This window comes from Thalassophryne amazonica, chromosome 11 (genome assembly GCF_902500255.1).
Source record: "Thalassophryne amazonica chromosome 11, fThaAma1.1, whole genome shotgun sequence".
Classification (NCBI taxonomy): domain Eukaryota; kingdom Metazoa; phylum Chordata; class Actinopteri; order Batrachoidiformes; family Batrachoididae; genus Thalassophryne; species Thalassophryne amazonica.
Window position 1 is genome coordinate 51850644 of NC_047113.1, and position 19672 is coordinate 51870315.

The 19672-nt window shown below is 40.7% G+C and overlaps 1 protein-coding gene across 3 annotated transcripts in view; it reads left to right on the plus strand.

Annotated features, from left to right (window-relative positions):
- Window positions 1–19672, plus strand: part of mcf2a (MCF.2 cell line derived transforming sequence a) — an 88239-nt gene that overhangs the window by 20483 nt on the left and 48084 nt on the right. For 2 of the 3 annotated variants that reach the window (XM_034181662.1, XM_034181663.1), the window contains exons 2-9: window positions 699–767; window positions 1084–1198; window positions 2880–2970; window positions 13571–13690; window positions 16441–16557; window positions 17243–17392; window positions 17520–17635; window positions 18101–18215. In XM_034181662.1, the coding sequence (XP_034037553.1) occupies window positions 699–767; window positions 1084–1198; window positions 2880–2970; window positions 13571–13690; window positions 16441–16557; window positions 17243–17392; window positions 17520–17635; window positions 18101–18215 (893 nt within the window). Of the gene's footprint in view, window positions 1–698; window positions 768–1083; window positions 1199–2879; window positions 2971–7829; window positions 8057–13570; window positions 13691–16440; window positions 16558–17242; window positions 17393–17519; window positions 17636–18100; window positions 18216–19672 lie in introns of those variants that run through there. The other variant, XM_034181664.1, reaches the window with a different exon arrangement.

Below are 19672 nucleotides of genomic sequence, written 5' to 3' on the forward strand. Positions count from 1 at the left end.
CTATGTACCAGCTCGGGCCCTGCGTTCTCAGGGTGCAGGACTTCTGTGTGTTCCCAGGGTGAATAAAAAGTCTGCCGGTCACAGAGCTTTTTCGTATTGTGCCCCAGCTCTGTGGAACGATCTGCCGGCACACAATCGGCAGTCGGACACTGTGGAGACCTTTAAATCACGTTTAAAGACTCATTTATTTTTCCTGTTTTATCATTAGTGTTATGATGTGTTTTTAATCTTGTATTCTTTTACTGCTGTCTTTCCTTTATGGTTGTTTTTATTGTGTTTTAAATTTTTAATTGTTTATGTTGTGAAGCGCCTTGGGACGATTTTGTCGTGAATTGGCGCTATATAAATTAATAAATTTGAAATTTGAAATACTATACAATAGCTAAACCTGCTATTGTATGTTACAATACTTACCCTTACCAAAAAATAGTACTGATAAGTATATAAAAAGTAAACTGGAAGTATACTTGAAACATACTTGCATGTACTACTTTTTGGTATGGGATCCATTGTGTTTACTGTACTTCCATGAGGAAATGGATAGTGTTACTTTCGATCATCACACCTGAGTATGCTGGTGTGATGTAAGTGCTTTTAACTTGTGCATTGATGTGAATGTTATTGCACCTTTAAATGTCTAATCCATCTAACTTGATCTTTGTTTTGTTTGTTTTTTTGTTTGGTTGTTTTTTTTAAAGAGGTGACTGTCCCGATGAGCATGAAGGAGGTCGGCGGCTACATTGAAAAACAGGTGGCGTACCTATCAGGTGAGTTGATTTTTTTTTTTTTTTTAAATAGATCCTAAGTAGATCCTTGTCATTTCATTGGTGGTTTGGATGTCATGTGATATGGATCATTCGTACCATTTGCCATTTTGTTCTATTTAGCATGCAATTTTGGTTCCACACATTTTGTGCGACCACTGCATGCTCACACTAACAGCGATGGCACTTAGCTTAAAAGCAAATATGGCAGGGTTTGAAGAGTTTATTGACATTGTCATCGGGATTGTTTTTGGACTATGACTGTTTTCCTCCTGTACTTACTGACAGAAAAAGTGATTGTTGAATTTTATTGTTCCAGGGGGCCGTGGAGAAGACTCCAGTGTCATCATCACTCTCCCGGAGTGCTCTGACTTCAGTGACATTCCAGAGGAAGCTTTAGCCAAAGTCTTTACATACCTCACTCTTATTCCTAGGTGTCTTCTTTGTTATACTTGTGTGCAGTTTTTGGTTCTGCATGTCTGAGTTTGAACAACACAACTCAGAGTTTTGATCTGATTTGGACCAAACTTGGTGGAAATATTGAGGATCAGCCAAGGACGAAGTGACTTGATTATTTATTTTTTTTAATAACTACATGTCGAGGTCAAAATTTGGTCCAATAGGTGATGTTTAATTCATTTCAGTTTAGTTTATTTTGATGACACCAAATCACAACAAAAGTCTCCCCACGGTGCCACATACAAGAATGATTTAAACCTGACCCACCCCATGAGCAAGCATGAGCAAGCACCAGTGTGCTTGCTCATGGGGTGGGTCAGGCAGGCTGATTCTCTCTCTGCTTTTAAATCTTCTCTTAAAACACATTTCTTCTCTTTGGCTTTTAACTCAGCTTGACATGTTGGCTCTTATTATTTCTTGTTTTAACTGCGGTTTATTTATTTATTTTTATGTATTTTAACTTGCTTGTTCTTATTTGTGTACAGCACTTTGGTCATTGTCATTGATTTTAAAGCGCTTTCTAAATAGATTGAGATTGGTGACAGTGGAAAGGCGAAATGCCTCCAGGAGTAGTTGTGATTACAGGAAGAAGCCTCAAGCAGGCCATACTATGTGGGGGAGGCATCTGCTCAGACCATAGTAACACATTAAACAAAATGACAGAACACACAGTGATATAAAATTCAAACCCAGTCATCCATGTGAAGTCCAGTCACAATGACAGAAGATCTGGAAGGACAACCCGGACGTAAAGATAAGAGTCCTAACTGCACCAGTCAATCAGGGATTGCACCAGTGCCATCATCATTCATCCAGCCATCCATTTTCTATACCCACTTACTCCAGTCAAGGGTCACAGAGGTGCTGGAGGCTATCCCAGCAGTTATATGGCGCACGCCAAGGTACGCCCTGGACAGGATGCTGGTCTATCACAGGGCCACATATAGACAGGCAAATACATTCACACCTATGGGCATTTTAAAGTTTCCAATTCATCTAACCGGCATGTCTTTGGATGTGGGAGGAAGCCAGAGCACCTGGAGGGAACGCACACAAACACAGGGAGAACGTGCAAACTCCACACAGAAAGGCCCAGGTGGGAAGCGAACCCGCAACCTTCTTGCTGTGAGGCAACAGTACTAACCACTAAGCCAATGTGCCACCCAGTGCCAGAGCAGTCACCAAAAATTAGGACACTCCCAAGTTCCAACCCCAACCCAGAGGCTGCTCTGGTGAAGGAGGGCAGGGACCACAGTCAAGCCCAGGTCTACCAACTCCTCATCCCACTGAGCCACCTGCTTTGCCATATATTACACAGAATCTCAAAGAAATCATTTTCATTAATCTGTGTCAAACAGGTTCCAGTGCTGCAAACTCTAAGTATCCTCTCTAGTCTGTTCGTGCTTTGTCTCTCCCTGTGCACCAAAGCTGAACACAACTTGTCCTCTGGCTCATAGTGTCAAATGTCTGTTGCCCTTGATCTGCAAAATATTCTCCAAATGGGGAAAGAAAGCTTAAATTCAGAGCTTTTTAAAAAATTGTCTGCTTTCAGTGAAGCCATGACAAATTACAGCTATTCTATCAGCTCTCATCTGCTTATTTTAAGATTAATATATACACAAATAACAAATACAATTACCTAATTTTTGCTTTCAGAACAAGACAACCTGGAGTCAAATTTATCATCATATTAGACCGGAGACTGGACACATGGGCATCTATCAAAACTGCACTCGCCAGGATAGCGGTGAGCACTACATCTTTCTTTTTTTTCACTGAAGCCATTTTTGCATATAATCATTGATATTACTGAGTAATAAAAGATCACAAGCTCAGTTCATTTATTGTGTGGTTCTTTTAAAATATTATAGAAAAGCATATTTTCTCACATGTTAAACACTTTGCTCTGTATGCACGTGGAACTAATTTAGGTTGACAAAGGCACATTTTGTTGTCCGGTGCTGCACAGCATTTTGATCTTGTAACCTGTGTGCTTTTGTTGACCAGTTGTTCAGTTTGGTATATGGGGGTCAGGGAAGTGGTGGTTGAAGAGGTGGGTCTGTGGTCAGTGATTCCCTGTTGCACAGGAAGCTCACTATAATGCCCTTGAGCAAAGTGTTTAATCCTGAAGTTTCTCCAGGTGTGCAGTTGGGAAGCTTTCAGCATGCTGGTACTTGTGTGTGTGTGTGTGGGTGTGGGTGTGTGTGGGTGTGAGACGTCATTGTAAAGCTCTTTGCACTAGATGGAAAAATGTTACAGGAATACTGTCCATTCACTTACAAGCTATTAAATGTGATTATTAAAACTTCTTTTTTTGTCCTCTGACTTTGCAGTCTTGCTAGAAACTTAAATGAAGTATGTCTATCACCCACCAAAACAAAAACAAACAACAACAAAAAAAACAAATGTCAAACTTACTAACTACAAGTGAACACTTTAGAGAGATCTGCCAATGCTTCAACAAGGATGCCCCCAAAGATGACAGCTGGTGCAGTGACTGGAGTGCCAATCCTACTGCCAGCCCCTGTTGGTAGATGAACCTAATGTGAATGTACTGAAAGCAGCAGGAAACTCATGTAGACCTGGAAATAATATCCAACCTCCATCCAGAAAGGAACTGCACTTTGGTGGGAACCAAGCCTATGACCCTTTTGATTGACAGCAACCATGTTAGCACCGCACCATTATGCTTCCATTTGCAGGTTGGACCCAACATTTTTCAAAAAGAGTAAATGCTTTCCACACCATCTGTGGCACATCAGATCACTGCTCAGTCCTAGTGTGTGTACTATGTACTAGATGAGTCTAAAACTCCCCCTGGATGGCAGGCTACTCTCCAGCAGAGAGTGGAACCCATTGCCAATTGGGTGGACTGGGGCAATGCAAATCTTAAGCTAACACACATGGACTCGAACTCTAGTCTATAGGTTGATCGTTCAAATTCGACTGTATGCCGCAGAACCATCTCTACAACACTTTCACAGTGTTTAATGACAAATTAGCCCAATTTATTCATGAATTAGAAACACTCAGAGAGCGCAAACCTCCGCCAAGGCCATAGGGTCACTGACGTCACATGGGATACCCTTTGGCAAAGAGACTTATTCCACGTCGTTTCACACATCTACCGTCATGTTTCAGATTCAGTGGTTAACCCTCTGGGGTTCGAGGGCATTTTTGGACAGTTCACTCGCATGGCATAAATGCTTTATTATTGCTGTTAACAGCTCTCCCTGCATCCCACAATCAAGTTTTATGTCTCTTTTTTCAGGACAGCCTGTACTTTCAAAATATATATGCAATAGTTGTGTTTTCTAAGTGTAACAAAGGTTTACGATCAGAAATAAAGGAAAAAGTAAAGCAGAAATAATTTTCCACACACATTTATTCAAAACACACAGCAAACTATAATAAACTAGTAACACATCACTCCTAAAAACAATCTTTGATGTGTCACGTGAGGTGAATCTGCCCTACGATTGGATTTTGGAAAACCATGTGACGGTGCACCAATTCCGATTGGACACTCACATTGCTCATGTCATCACACAGCTTCTATGAGGAGTACAAAGATGGTGGACGGTGGCTTGAAGTCCGCAGAGTTAACTTTTCAGTCAAAAAAAAAAAAAAAAAAGAGTAAGTTTCTATCTCATATCATTAAAAAGTTATTTATAATTTAGTAAAGCTTGGTCTCAGCCATCGTATATGATGACGTCGGCCCCAGAGGGTTAAACCCGTAGATCTTCAGCAAATGTATTTACAGTAGTGTTCAGAATAATAGTAGTGCTATGTGACTAAAAAGATTAATCCAGGTTTTCAGTATATTTCTTATTGTTACATGGGAAAGAAGGTACCAGTAGATTCAGTAGATTCTCACAAATCCAACAAGACTAAGCATTCATGATATGCACACTCTTAAGGCTATGAAATTGGGCTATTAGTAAAAAAAAAAAAAGTAGAAAAGGGGGTGTTCACAATGATAGTAGTGTGGCATTCAGTCAGTGAGTTGGTCAATTTTGTGGAACAAACAGGTGTAAATCAGGTGTCCCCTATGTAAGCCAGCACCTGTTGAACATGCTTTTCTCTTTGAAAGCCTGAGGAAAATGGGATGTTCAAGACATTGTTCAGAAGAACAGCGTAGTTTGATTAAAAAGTTGATTGGAGAGGGGAAAACCTATATGCAGGTGCAAAAAATTATAGGCTGTTCATCTACAATGATCTCCAATGCTTTAAAATGTACAAAAAAACCAGAGACGTGTGGAAGAAAATGGAAAACAACCATCAAAATGGATAGAAGAATAACCAGAATGGCAAAGGCTCACCCACTGATCAGCTCCAAGATGATCAAAGACAGTCTGGAGTTACCTGTAAGTGCTGTGACAGCTAGAAGACGCCTGTGTGAAGCTAATTTATTTGCAAGAATCCCCCACAAAGTCCTTCTGCTAACTAAAAGACGTGCAGAAGAGGTTACAATTTGCCAAAGAACACATCAACTGGCCTAAAGAGAAATGGAGGAATATTTTGTGGACTGATGAGAGTAAAATTGTTCTTTTTGGGTCCAAGGGCCACCGACAGTTTGTGAGACGACCCCCAAACTCTGAATTCAAACCACAGTTCACAGTGAAGACAATGAAGCATGGTGATGCAAGCATCATGATATGGGCATGTTTCTCCTACTATGGTGTTCGGCCTATATATCACATACCAGGTATCATGGATCAGTTTGGATATGTCATAATACTTGAAGAGGTCATGTTGCCTTATGCTGAAGAGGACATGCTCTTGAAATGGATGTTTCACCAAGACAGTGACCCCAAGCACACTAGTAAATGAGCAAAATCTTGGTTCCAAACCAACAAAATTAATGACTCAGATGTGAAGAAATCATGAAAAACTGTGGTTATACAACTAAATACTAGTTTAGTGATTCACAGGATTGCTAAAAAAAAAACAGTTTGAACATAATAGTTTTGAGTTTGTAGCGTCAACAGCAGATGCTACTATTATTGTGAACACCCCCTTTTCTACTTTTTTGTTTACTAATAACCCAATTTCATAGCCTTAAGAGTGTGCATATCATGAATGCTTGGTCTTGTTAGATTTGTGAGACTCTACTGAATCTACTGGTACCTTGTTTCCCATGTAACAATAAGAAATATACTCAAAACCTGGATTAATCTTTTTAGTCACATAGCACTACTATTATTCTGAACATTACTGTATAAAGAGAAACTGCATGAACTTCACAAGTTTTTATTTTCTAATAACAAGTTTATTCAATGAGGAGAAAGAAATGCTAAATTATTGTTGTGACGTAACTTAATTTTTGTTCAGCCTTTGTGACTCGTCTTCATGAAGTTAGATGCAAAAATGTTGAAATTGGCCCTATCCTGCAATGATAAAGAATCCTTAAAACAATGACTGGATCCGGATCGTGTTCTGGATCATCACCAAAATTTAATGACTTCTAAGTTAGGCCAAGATACACCCCTGGTAAAAATTTCATTGAAATCTGTTGAGGATTTTTTGAGTAATCCTGCCAACAAGCCAACCAGCCAACAAACAAACGGACGTAACTGAAAACATAACCTCCTTGGCGGAGTTAATTAATTTTCTGCTGCTTTAAGCTCAGATGCCCTATGGAGGATCCTCATTTCATTTGCTTGTATTCATGACCATTTTCTTGTAGTCATCACCTAAAGCTTGTGACCACACTGTAGAGGAGGATAGGATCATAAATAGACTACAAATCCAGAGCCTCACATTAAGGCACCATGGCAGTCTAGTCCAGCATTCAGAGGACGTCAGGTACAGCACTGAGCCATCTATTGGTCTTCCACTCAATCCTACCCCTTATTTCTCAGGGCTTGGTCTACTTTAAGGTTTGAGGGTGGGGGGGGGGGGGGGGGGGGGGGGGTGGGGGTGTGTGCCAAAGGCCCTCCCCTTTAGGGTAGTCTGGGAGCAAAACCTGTAATTTTTTTGCTGCATTCTCAGGCAATCTGGGAGGGTAAATACTGACTCTCTGGTAATCATTTTTAACATACATTTTTTTTTTAAACACTGGGAATCGTCTAATTCAGCGTACAGACGTTTTCATCAGTCAGCTTTTGATTATGCACGACCTTTTTCATATTTTATCACACCTTTGGTCAGTGGCTCAGTGGAGTCACAACCCCCTCAACTCTCCTCCTAAATCTGCCACTGTTACCTTGCCTATTAAAATTATGTTCTGTCCTGTCAATTTATTTGGATTTATGACCCTTTAAAAATATTCCAGTATATGTCCAATGTTCATGTCAAGAATGAGTAAAATTAGTTGCATGCTCCAACTCAAGTATGTTATTTGGCCCTTAAGTGGTTTACCAACCAGTCTAACGGCGGTTCGTGATACCGTCACGAAAATGGGGCGCTTGGTAATACATTTTATACGTGGGTTTTTTCAATGCTAGTGTGTGTTCGTCAGATGTCACTGATGGTTTGTAAATGCGCTGCTGTTTTAATAAGATTCGCTGTCCTTGGTGCTGAAACACAAGGAACATGAATCTCTCTTTTGTTTCGCGTGTCTTCAGTCCAAAGTGTGCGCAGTGAGGACGGCCGATTCTGTTGCGTATTGCTGCAAATGTATGAGTAAGCAAAAGCCTGCTCCCGTCCGTGATGACGCTGTGGAGGATGAGGAGGGTGAAGGAGGCGCTGCCTCTCTGCGCCGTGTGGCCGCAGCGCTGCGGCTGCGCTCAGCCAGCTGCAAACAGAACCAGAACCAAACCGACACGGCACCCGGCACCATGGCAGGGACCTTTCAACGGCGGAACATACCCAGGATGCGGAGGAGTCCGGTAACCCGCCGCTGCTCGCTGCATGGAGCGTCTGAAGAGTTGTGTTGAAGTTTTTGTGGGTGACTGCGGCAGCGGCGCTGCAGAGCCGCTTCTGCTTAGTCATGTAATGTGTGCGCGTAAAATCCGAACGCAACCGAACCCGATCGATGCGCGGCTTTTAATGCATGGTGATCCTGAAAGTATCAGCTTGAGGTATCGACCCAGCAGTGACTGAGGAGGCCAAATGAATGTGAAAAGTAGCGTCAGGTCTGTTTATGGCTTTAGTTTCTGTGCCGCGGAGATTTACAGTCCTGGACCAAAGCTCGATGCCACTGTTGATGCTGAGGAAGGCATCGGGTGCCGGTGTTCTGGGTCCCAGCCCGGAATCCACCCGGCGACCTTGTACACACAAGGTCAGGACTCTGACCCAGTGACCCAACACAACGATGACGTAAATGCATCGTTACTGCTGAAGTTGCAGATATGTCTGCATCTGCCTGAAAAATTTAAACATTTAAATCACTACTCCTATATTTAGCTTTTCTTTATTTTATTTTATTTTTTCAGAATTGTATTTAATTTATTAGCTTTCTTTTTCGATGTGAGATGACACGGGGAGGGGTGGCAATATTTGTATAATGTAGTAATAACTAATTATTATTTATGTAACACTTTCATTTGCACATGCAAAGTTAAATACAATGAACAGGACAAAGTACCAACCACATAAATCAATGGTTAGTATTAATTAATTTGTTGATAATATATTGGTTTCTGTACTGATGTTTTTACAAATTAAACATCAATCTAACTATGTAATCAAGTTTTCAAAGATAAAAGTGAGCAAATAAAAGAAGCTGTTTATTGAGTTGGAATAATTTGTTTAATAAATTTGTTAAACATCAATAATCAACTCTAATTCTTGATTGATTGCTCATAAAAACAAACAAAACAACAAAAAAACTCACTCATCATCAATCACTTACTCCAATTAAGGGTCACAGGGGGCTGGAGCCTATCCCAGCAGTCATAATGTGTGAGGTGGGGTACACCCTGGACAGGACGCCAGTCTGTCACGGGGCGCCATGTAGACAAACTCCACACAGAAAGACCACAGATGGTAATCAATCCCATGACCTTCTCGCTGTGAGGCAACAGTGCTAACCACAAAAAGACCAAATGCACTAAAAAATAAAAATTATTAGATTTGCATTCAACCAATAATTATATCATGTAAATCCAAAATTTGAGCAGCACAGTGGCTTAGTGGTTAGCACTGTTGCCTCACAAGAAGGTTATGGGATTGCTTCTCACCTGGGCCTTTTTGTGTGGAGTTTGCATGTTCTCCCCATGTTTGCACGGGTTAACTCCGGGTGCTCTGGCTTCCACATCCAAAGACGTGCAGGTTCGGTACTCTGAATTGACTGGAGGGTACGTGCAGGTGTGAATGTGTTTGTTTGTCTACATGTCGCCCTGCGATACACTGGCATCTTGATCAAGGTGTACCCCCTATCCCCTACATCTGCTGGGATAGGCTCCAGCTCCCCCACCCTGTGACCCTTAATTGGAGTCAACTGGTATAGAAAATATCAAACTTTGTTTTCTTTGTGTACTTTCTGTTTCCACGTGATCAAATATGATAATTTACTACTCTTCTGTCTTATACATCACTGAAAACAGAATTAATAATATTCTTTTATGATGATTAAACACCCATGCTTTCAAAAATCCTCGAAATATATATATATATATACACTGACTATAAGGAAGTGTGACTTATGTACATCTGGTGCACCTGATCAGAATGTTTCCGAATAATAACTGTGTGTATCTCGTAAGAAAATTCTCACTTTGTCTCACTCTTTAACTTTATATATATATATATATATTGGTGGTTATATAGGAATCACCATATGTGCAACACACTATGAAACTCTGGGCTGATGTTTTGAAGAGAAGATGAGCAGACTTTAAAAAAATAATTTTGCATCATATTTGTCAATTGCACATGCAGAGGTTGACCTGCATGTTTCATTGCAAAAGATTTACTGAAGCATTTGTAATATATGCAAGCAACTAATGTGATGTTTGTGATCGGGTGTTATTTTGTGAGTTTCACAGACCTTTTGTTTTAGATTCAGAATGTTACTTTTCTATAATTAATTTAACTTTGTAAGATTCTTTCTGTGGCTTCTACTTTGCTGACGGCAGTGGATTGTGTATGGATGTATCTATTGATTTGAACACCAAACATGTTTCATGACCCAACTGCAGATGTATGAGGAAATCAGGGCACTGACTCTGTTACTTTCAGGGAAAAGTGCTGCCACTCATGCCATGTTAATCAGTGTAATGTAATAGAATTAAATGTGTATAATTCACATAACGTCAGCCTTTACTTTTGGCCCATGGCTCTACTTCCAGATTAATTTATGGCTCTTGAAATAAAGAATTGTGACACCTCTGCTTTAGACTTTGAAACTGTGGCTGGTGTTTCCAGCTGTTTTCCTACAACCCCAGTTCAGTGAAGTTGGGATGTTGTGTAAAATGTAAATAAAAACAGAATACAATGATTTGTAAATCCGTTTCAACCTATATTCAATTGAATACACCAGAAGGACAAGATATTTAATGTTCAAAGTGATAGACTTTATTGTTTTTGTGCAAATATTTGCTAATTTTGAAATGGATGTCTGCAACACGTTTCAGAAAAGTTGGGACGGGGCAACAAAAGACTGGGAAAGTTGATAAATGCTCAAAGAACACCTGTTTAACAAGTGAGTGTCATGACTGGGTATAAAAGGAGCATCCCTAAAATGCTCAGTCATTCAAAAGCAAAGATGAAAGATGAGATGAGATTTATTGCCATTGTCATTACACGAGTGCAACAACAACAAAATCACGTTTACACTCCAGTTACCTCAGACAAGATACAATTAATCCACAATTATTACTTGTTTACCGTAATAATGGCACACATCAGAATTAAAGACAACACATATACATTTGACATTGTTTATGTGCACTAAACTTAAGCAGTCTGTCATCCGAATTGAGGCAAAGTGGGTGAAGGCTGCAGCAGGAGGGACCCGCGCCACCCAGCTTGGGGAGTTGAAGGCTGCAGCAGTAAAAACCATGCTGCCTTCGAGGTGGCAGGGAGGAAGCCAGGGTGAGGGGAGTGGAGAGACATGGGGGGGAGAGGCTAATAGGGATGGAGGGAGGGAGACATGCACTGTGTGCAGATGAGTTAAGTTTCTGTCATTTTCTGTCCATGTGTGTGTAAAGTCTGACATTGCTAGGCAACAGCAGGCTGGAGGGGGGTAGATAGGTGAGAAGGGGGATCTGAATTCCTTCACCAAGGCCGTAGATCCTTCTCGGGAAAGAGCAGGGTATTTGGCCTTCAGGAGCCGATAAGGCTGCCATGTTGATGTTAGGTGGAGAGATACAGAATTCCATTTACTGCACCTCTGACCGTCTAGAGACCAAATTTATGAAGAATATTCTCTGGTCCTCAGCAGCACATTCCTTTGCAATGCAGCAATATGCTCCAAGATGGTATCGAGATGTAGACGAGATTCTGGAAGCAGCCATCTTGGTAATATTCCTGTGGGTCAGGGCAGTGCACAAACCAATCAGCACCAAACCTCACACCATAAAAGTGAATAGAAATAAATCCTCAACCTCTTCCACAGAGAGTGGAGCCAAGCATGTCACACTTCATCTCTCTCAGGCATCGAGAGCATAGCCCACTGGGTAGCCCTGATTTCCTTGTCGAAAAAAATGTTGTCAATAGCGTTGAGAGACCAGCTGATCAATTCCATGGTTAATCCAAAACTTAATTTGAAGAATTCACAGTCTGGTGAAGCTGGGACTTTGAAGGTTAGAGCAGAGATACAGAACAGAAAGGAGGAGAGGAGAGGGGAGGAATGCGACCACCCTTGCCGGAGTCCCAAGCTGAAGATGGGGCGAGGATCACAACTTTGTGAACAACTGTGTGAAAAAATAGTCCAACAGTTTAAGAACAATGTTTCTCAATGTTCAATTGCAAGGAATTTAGGGATTCCATCATCTACAGTCCATAATATAATCAGAAGATTCAGAGAATCTGGAGAACTTTCTACACATAAGTGGCAAAGCCAAAAACCAACATTGAATGCCCATGACCTTCGATCCAACAACATCCAGAAACACCCCCGCCTTCTCTGGACGGTGGTGGAAAAGTGTACTGTGGTCTGATGAGTCCACATTTTTGGAAATCATGGATGTCGTGTCCTCTGGACAAAAAAGGAAAAAGACCAAGAATGCTACCAGCGAAAAGTTCAAAAGCCAGCATCTGTGATGGTATGGGGGTGTGTCCAGGTTTTGAATCAGCACATGCTGCCATCCAAGCAACGTCTTTTTCAGGGACGTCCCTGCTTATTTCAGCAAGACAATGCCAAGCTACATTCTGCATGTGTTACAACAGTGTGGCTTCATAGTAAAAGAGTGCAGGTACTAGACTAGCCTGCCTGCAGTCCAGACCTGGCACCCATTGAAAATGTGTGGCGCATTATGAAGCACAAAATACAACAATGGAGACCCAGGACTATTGAACTGAAGTCATACATCAAGCAAGAATGGGAAAGAATTCCACCTACAAAGCTTCAGCAATTAGTGTCCTCAGTTCCCAAAGTCTTATTGATTGTTGTTAAAAGGAAAGCTGATGTAACACAGTGGTAAACATACCACTGTCCCAGCTTTTTTGAAACGTATTGCAGGCATCCATTTCAAAATTAGCAAATATTTGCGCAAAAACAATAAAGTTTATCAGTTTGAACATTAAATATCTTGTCTTTGTGGTGTATTCAATTGAATATAAATTGAAGAGGATTTGCAAATTATTGTATTCTGTTTTTATTTACATTTTGCACAACGTCCATACTTCATTGGAATTGGGGTTGTACACTGGAATTTCTGCCACATATCTGGGGTATGTAAAATAGTGAATAAATTAAAGTTGCCGATTTAAAAGCTGCATATTTGTGTGTGAGATGCACATCTGTTATACTGAGAGAGAACAAGGACGCCCGTTAGCCAGTTCTTCCAACTTGTTTTATTTATTTATTGAAATTCTGTTAGAATTTGTCCTCACCAATCACACATTTTTCAGTTTTTCATTTTCTGGACTGTGTCCTTGGACCTGAGTAAAATACTTAAACCATTATTTGATAAAGTAGTTATTGAATGATTTATGAATAATGGTTTCAGCTCTAACTATGAGACATGAGGTTGTAAAATGTCTTGTAAATCTTAAGGATTATGAAGATATGAACCACATGATTGTGCTGACTGAACTTTTAATCTGTCCACCTAACAGAAATCGTCTGAGTGACTGAACATCTTGAATGATGTGGAGGAGAGTGTTTGTGGTTCCTCAGCCCTCTTTCAGTGTTCATGAATAGGAGCTTAGAAAGCCTGTTTTTCATTTAGAAAATATTGACTATTACTTTGTATGCTGCAACAATATCACAATGACTTTTCTTTCCCCATTTTAAGGTTTCATTTCCTGGGAATCTCCACCTGGTTCTGGTGCTTCGACCTACCAGCTTCTTTCACCGTACGGTTACTGATATTGGCTTTCGCTTCAGCCAGGAGGACTTCATGATGAAGATGCCAGTAAAGCAGCGCCTCCTCAGACATACTACCAAACATGTCCCACATAAACAGGAAGATACTCATAAACCTCTGACTCACTGTGACCTTTATCTCCATCAGGCTAATGATCACTGTTGGGCATGACCATGAACACAAATAGTTTTAACTTTGAAGACACAGTTGGAGAGTAGACAGCATCTAGTCAGTCTAGTAGGAGAGCTAAGTCCACCTCCTTTGCACCCCTTAAACCAAACTGACATTTTTTCAGGTTTCTTAAATGACCCCAAAACACGATCAAGATGTACCCAAAAATAAAAATAGGCCTCAAGCCAGGTCTCAAAGGGGCGTCCAAAATCGGTGCCAAAATATTTTCTGTAATTATTGTTGCTATTCTTGGTTGCAATGATGTATTTTAAGACCATCTTAATAGAAAACTGTTGTTTAGTGGCCATTGTGGATGGTGTTTTAAATTTAAAACTTATGAATGAATATATTTATTATATTTAGGCACAATCATATTTATTGTAACCTATAACATCTCATAGAAACATTTTTGAAAATTAAGCCCTTGGTGGAATTCTGGGCAACATCTTGAATATCTGGCTTCAAGTGAGCTTTTATTCTTTTGAACAACCCAATTCGTGAGGCAGATATGTCTAAAATATCAATTTGATTGCTTTTTATGGCAAAAGCACCATATTTTGAAAAGATATTGTTTGATATACAGTGAGGAAAATAAGTATTTGAACACCCTGCGATTTTGCATGTTCTCCCACTTAGAAATCATGGAGGGGTCTGAAATTTTCATCTTAGGTGCACGTCCACTGTGAGAGACATAATCTAAAAAAAAAAAAAAAAAAAAAATCCGGAAATCACAATGTAATTTTTTAATAATTTATTTGCATGTTACTGCTGCAAATAAGTATTTGAACACCTACCAACAAGCGAGAATTCTGGCTCACACAGACCTGTTAATTTTTCTTTAAGAAGCCCTCTTATTCCGCACTCTTTACCTGTATTAATTGCACCTGTTTGAACTTGTTACCTGTATAAAAGACACCTGTTCACACACTCAGTCAATCACATTCCAACCTGTCCACCATAGCCAAGACCAAAGAGCTGTCTAAGGACACCAGGGACAAAACTGTAGACCTGCACAAGGCTGGGATGGACTACAGGACAACAGGCAAGCAGCTTGGTAGAAGACAATAACTTATGATGATTTATTAGAAAGTGGAAGAAACACAAGATGACTGTCAATCTCCCTCGGTCTGGGATTCCATGCAAGATCTCACTTTGTGGGGTAAGGATGATTCTGAGAAAGCTCAGAACTACACAGGAGGACCTGGTCAATGACCTGAAGAGAGCTGGGACCACAGTCACAAAGATTACATTAGTAACACATGGTGCTGTCATGGTTTAAAATCCTGCAGGGCAGCAAGGTCCCCCTGCTCAAGCCAGCACATGTCCAGGCCCGTTTGAAGTTCACCAGTGACCATCTGGATGATCCAGAGGAGGCATGGGAGAAGGTCATGTGGTCAGATGAGACCAGAATAGAGCTTTTTGTAATCAACTCCACTTACCATGTTTAGAGGATGAGAACAACCCCAAGAAAACCATCCCAACCGTGAAGCATGGGGGTGGAAACATCATACTCTGGGTGTGCTCTTCTGCAAAGGGGACAGGACGACTGCACCGTATTGAAGGGAGGATGGATGGGGTCATGTATTGCGAGATTTTGGCAAACAACCTCCTTCCCTCAGTAAAAGCATTGAAGATGGGTCATGGCTGGGTCTTCCAGCATGACAATGACCCCAAACACACAGCCAGGGCAACTAAGGAGGGGCTCCATAAGAAGCATTTCAAGGTCCTGGAGTGGCCTGTCCAGTCTCCAGACCTGACCTCAATAGAAAATCTTTGGAGGGAGCTGAAACTCCAAACCTAAAAGATTTGGAGAATATCTGTATGGAGGAGTGGACTAAAATCCCTGCTGCAGTGTGTGAAAACTTGGTCAAGAACTACAGGAAACGTTTGACCTCTGTAATTGCAAACAAAGGCTACTGTACCAGATATTAACATTGATTTTCACAGGTGTTCAAATACTTATTTTCAGCAGTAACATACAAATAAATTATTAAAAAAATCATACATTGTGATTTCTGGATTTTTTTTTTTTAGATTATGTCTCTCACAGTGGACATGCACCTAAGATGAAAATTTCGGACCCCTCCATGATTTCTAAGTGGGAGAACTTGCAAAATTGCAGGGTGTTCAAATACTTATTTTCCTCACTGTATAATAAAAAAAAAGATACCATTCAAAAAAGCTCTTTTAAAAAAATCAATGTAACTGGGGTTAGAATGGATTCATAAAGCACACAATCATTTCACATATCTGCTCTGCTAGATTCTGTATTGGCGTCATATCAGGAACCTGATAAAGTAGGTTTGGTTTCATGGGGGGTACAGAGGGGGTGCTCTTGGTCTCTTGCTAATTGTCAGTGCTGTCCTCCCAGGGAGTCACTCAGACAATTGACCAAACATGACAAAAACTTTTACTTTTTGCAAGCTTCTTCCCCTGTGATGTTCATACTATAAGTGTGCCCAGGAGGCATTTGGATTTGTCTGTAATTGACCTATCATATCAGATTTCCCTAAATAATAGTCAGTAAAGATAATAAATCAAATGATAGTTGCCTAATGAAACCACTGACTGCACATCTCTGGAAAGCACAGTGTTGTTGAGTGCTAAGGTTTTGTCTGCACGTTTAGGTGGTGATGCTGAGCTCTGTCACAGACCTGCTGCGCTACATCAATGAGAACCAGCTGACCTCAGAGTTTGGAGGCACTTTAGACTATTGTCACAGTGACTGGATTGTTCTACGAACGGTACGCTGCGTTTGTTTGGAAAGGGTAATTTAGTGTTTCTTTGAACCGTGGAGTGTCATTGTTATTTTCATGCAGACAGACGATAATTGTACATATAACAGATGCACAAAGCAGTGCTTTCTTTGTGCACTGGATTAGTTCACCAGATTCCAGTATTATTCTGTTATTTTCGTAAAGTGAATCAACTCAAGTGTAGAAAAACTCTTTCACCAACAGTGTTACGAAATCGAGCTTTTTATTGTACCAGAGTGATTTGTGTCCTATTGGCAGATCCACTCATTCACATACTCATCCATCTTGTCCTGTTTGGGGGGTGGGGGTGTCGCGGGGTGTTTGTGATGTGTAAATCAGCATAGATTGGATGAGAGGTGGGATGCATCCTGGGCAGATCAGCAGTCAATCACAAGGCTAATGCATACAGGCGTACATTTCAGCTACAGTTTGCCAGAAGGCACATGGGAGAGCTGAGCCTAAATTTGATTTAAATGACACATTTATGATACTGTCTATAGACAGTATCATACTTATCAACACTTATGGACGTTAATCATTAATCAGTCAAGCTATAAACTAGCTTGACTGATTAATGGTTGATTCTCCTTTGAACACACATTAAGTTTCCTTCTGTACTTCTGCTAAATCAGTTTCCTGTATTTCTTGGTGTGTTTTTTTTCCACCTCCACAGGCTATTGAAAGTTTTGCTGTAACAGTTAAAGACATGGCTCAAATGCTTCAGGCCTTTGGCTCTGAGCTGGAAGAGGCAGAACTGCCCAATGAGGGCAAAGCCATTGAACATCTGCTCCAGTCTCACACTGAAAAGTACAGCAAACTCAAGGTTTTAAATTCTTTCTTGTAGTGAATCTATTATTTAGTTTTGTGAGAAGTAGGAACTTTGAAACATGATGTCAGTCAAAGTAATACGGTCAGTTGTTAAGTCTTTCTACAAATCCTCTGTGGGATAGGAGACCATTAGGTCAGTGTCAAAAGAGGGTCGCTACCTTCTCTCAAGTCTGGAGAACTCAGGGAAGGAGGATGACTCTCACTGGGACATAAAATTGGACTGGGAGACCGTACAGAGGTGAGAACTTTTCACGCTGTATCAAATACTACATTTTTAGAGTTCTGACATATGTTAAAAAGGGACTAGTACTCGCATTTCAACTGTAAACCTCAAGATTTTGATTTCTCAACATTACAACTACAATTTTAAACTCCACTTTTACAACCCTCCATCAGAAAAAAATTGGGAGACAAAATGCCCGTAGTGAGTCATTAACATGAAATTAAACTGATTACACAAAGCATGAAATATCTTTGGTTCATACAGTATGCAGTGAAATAGAAGTCCAAGTACATGTAACAATTATAGTGGGTTTTTTCCCCTTCTTTTCATATCATGCCAACTTTTTCTGATTTGAAGTTCTATAAGTCCTATGTTAGCAATAAGGCTCAAAAAGTCTCTCATTATTTTCTCCTGACTATAGAGAAAATAACCTTTCGGCTCCATGTCTAAGCTCCAGTGCCGTGCTGTTTTCTTCTTTAGGCTTCTCGCTCAACTCCGAGACATGGAGTCAGCCTTTGACGGCTTCTTCGAGAAGCATCACCTGAAACTTCATCAATACCTCCATTTGCTCAGATACGAGCAAAGCTTTCAGGAGGTAAAGTGTACTTCTATCATGTTCTATTTGTGCACGCTTATGTGCAGTTAATAACTACACACCTCTTTACCAACCTGAAACATGACATGTTCTGCACTATATTTCACAGTTTCTTATTTGATGCTTTCATGTATCTTTTTATGTATTTCAATTAAAGATTTTTCTTGAATTTTCCCTGAAATACCTGTATAGACTTTTACTTTCAATGAAACTGGCGCCGGTTGTATATCGATACATGGTCAGGTGGGGTCTGGGAGGTTGCGGCATTGCTGCACATCACTGCATTCACCACACTACAGAAGCACCGTGGGTCCTGGATGGCATCCTCCTAGGCAAGACATTTGTAAGCACTGAAGCCAGAGAAATCCCAGATACTATATGAGTCAATTAAACAGCTTCTTCAAAATGATCAGACATTCCCGTTTTGATGTTTCACTCTGAAATGACCCCTTATTTTATTTCTGCAACAAGTCAGCTATTTCAGTGAATGTGTTTTTCCATATGTAAGTGAGAAATTTCAGAGAATGCTAAATAACATTGTTTTGTAAGGTTATGCAATGCAGATGGGAAATGATTGTTTATATATACTCAACAAAAATATAAACGCAACACTTTTGGTTTTGCTCCCATTTTGTATGAGATGAACTCAAAGATCTAAAACTTTTTCCACATATACAATATTACCATTTCTCTCAAATATTGTTCACAAACCAGTCTGAATCTGTGATAGTGAGCACTTCTCCTTTGTTGAGATAATCCATCCCACCTCGCAGGTGTGCCATATCAAGATGCTGATTAGACACCATGATTAGTGCACAGGTGTGCCTTAGACTGCCCACAATAAAAGGCCACTCTGAAAGGTGCAGTTTTATCACACAACACAATGCCACAGATGTTGCAAGATTTGAGGAAGCGTGCAATTGGCATGCTGACAGCAGGAATGTCAACCAGAACTGTTGCTCGTTTATTGAATGTTCATTTCTCTACCATAAGCTGTCTCCAAAGGCGTTTCAGAGAATTTGGCAGTACATCCAACCAGCCTCACAACCGCAGACCACGTGTAACTACACCAGCCCAGGACCTCCACATCCAGCATGTTCACCTCCAAGGTCATCTGAGACCATCCACTCGGACAGCTACTGGAACAATCGGTTTGCATAACCAAAGAATTTCTGCACAAACTGTCAGAAACTGTCTCAGGGAAGCTCATCTGCATGCTCGTCGTCCTCATCGGGGTCTCAACCTGACTCCAGTTCGTCGTTGTAACCGATTTGAGTGGGGAAAATGCTCACATTTGCTGCCGTTTGGCACGTTGGAGAGGTGTTCTCTTCACGGATGATGCGAAGGAGATGTGTTGCACTGCATGAGGCAAATGGTGGTCACACCAGATACTGACTGGTATCCCCCCCAATAAAACAAAACTGCACCTTTCAGAGTGGCCTTTTATTGTGGGCAGT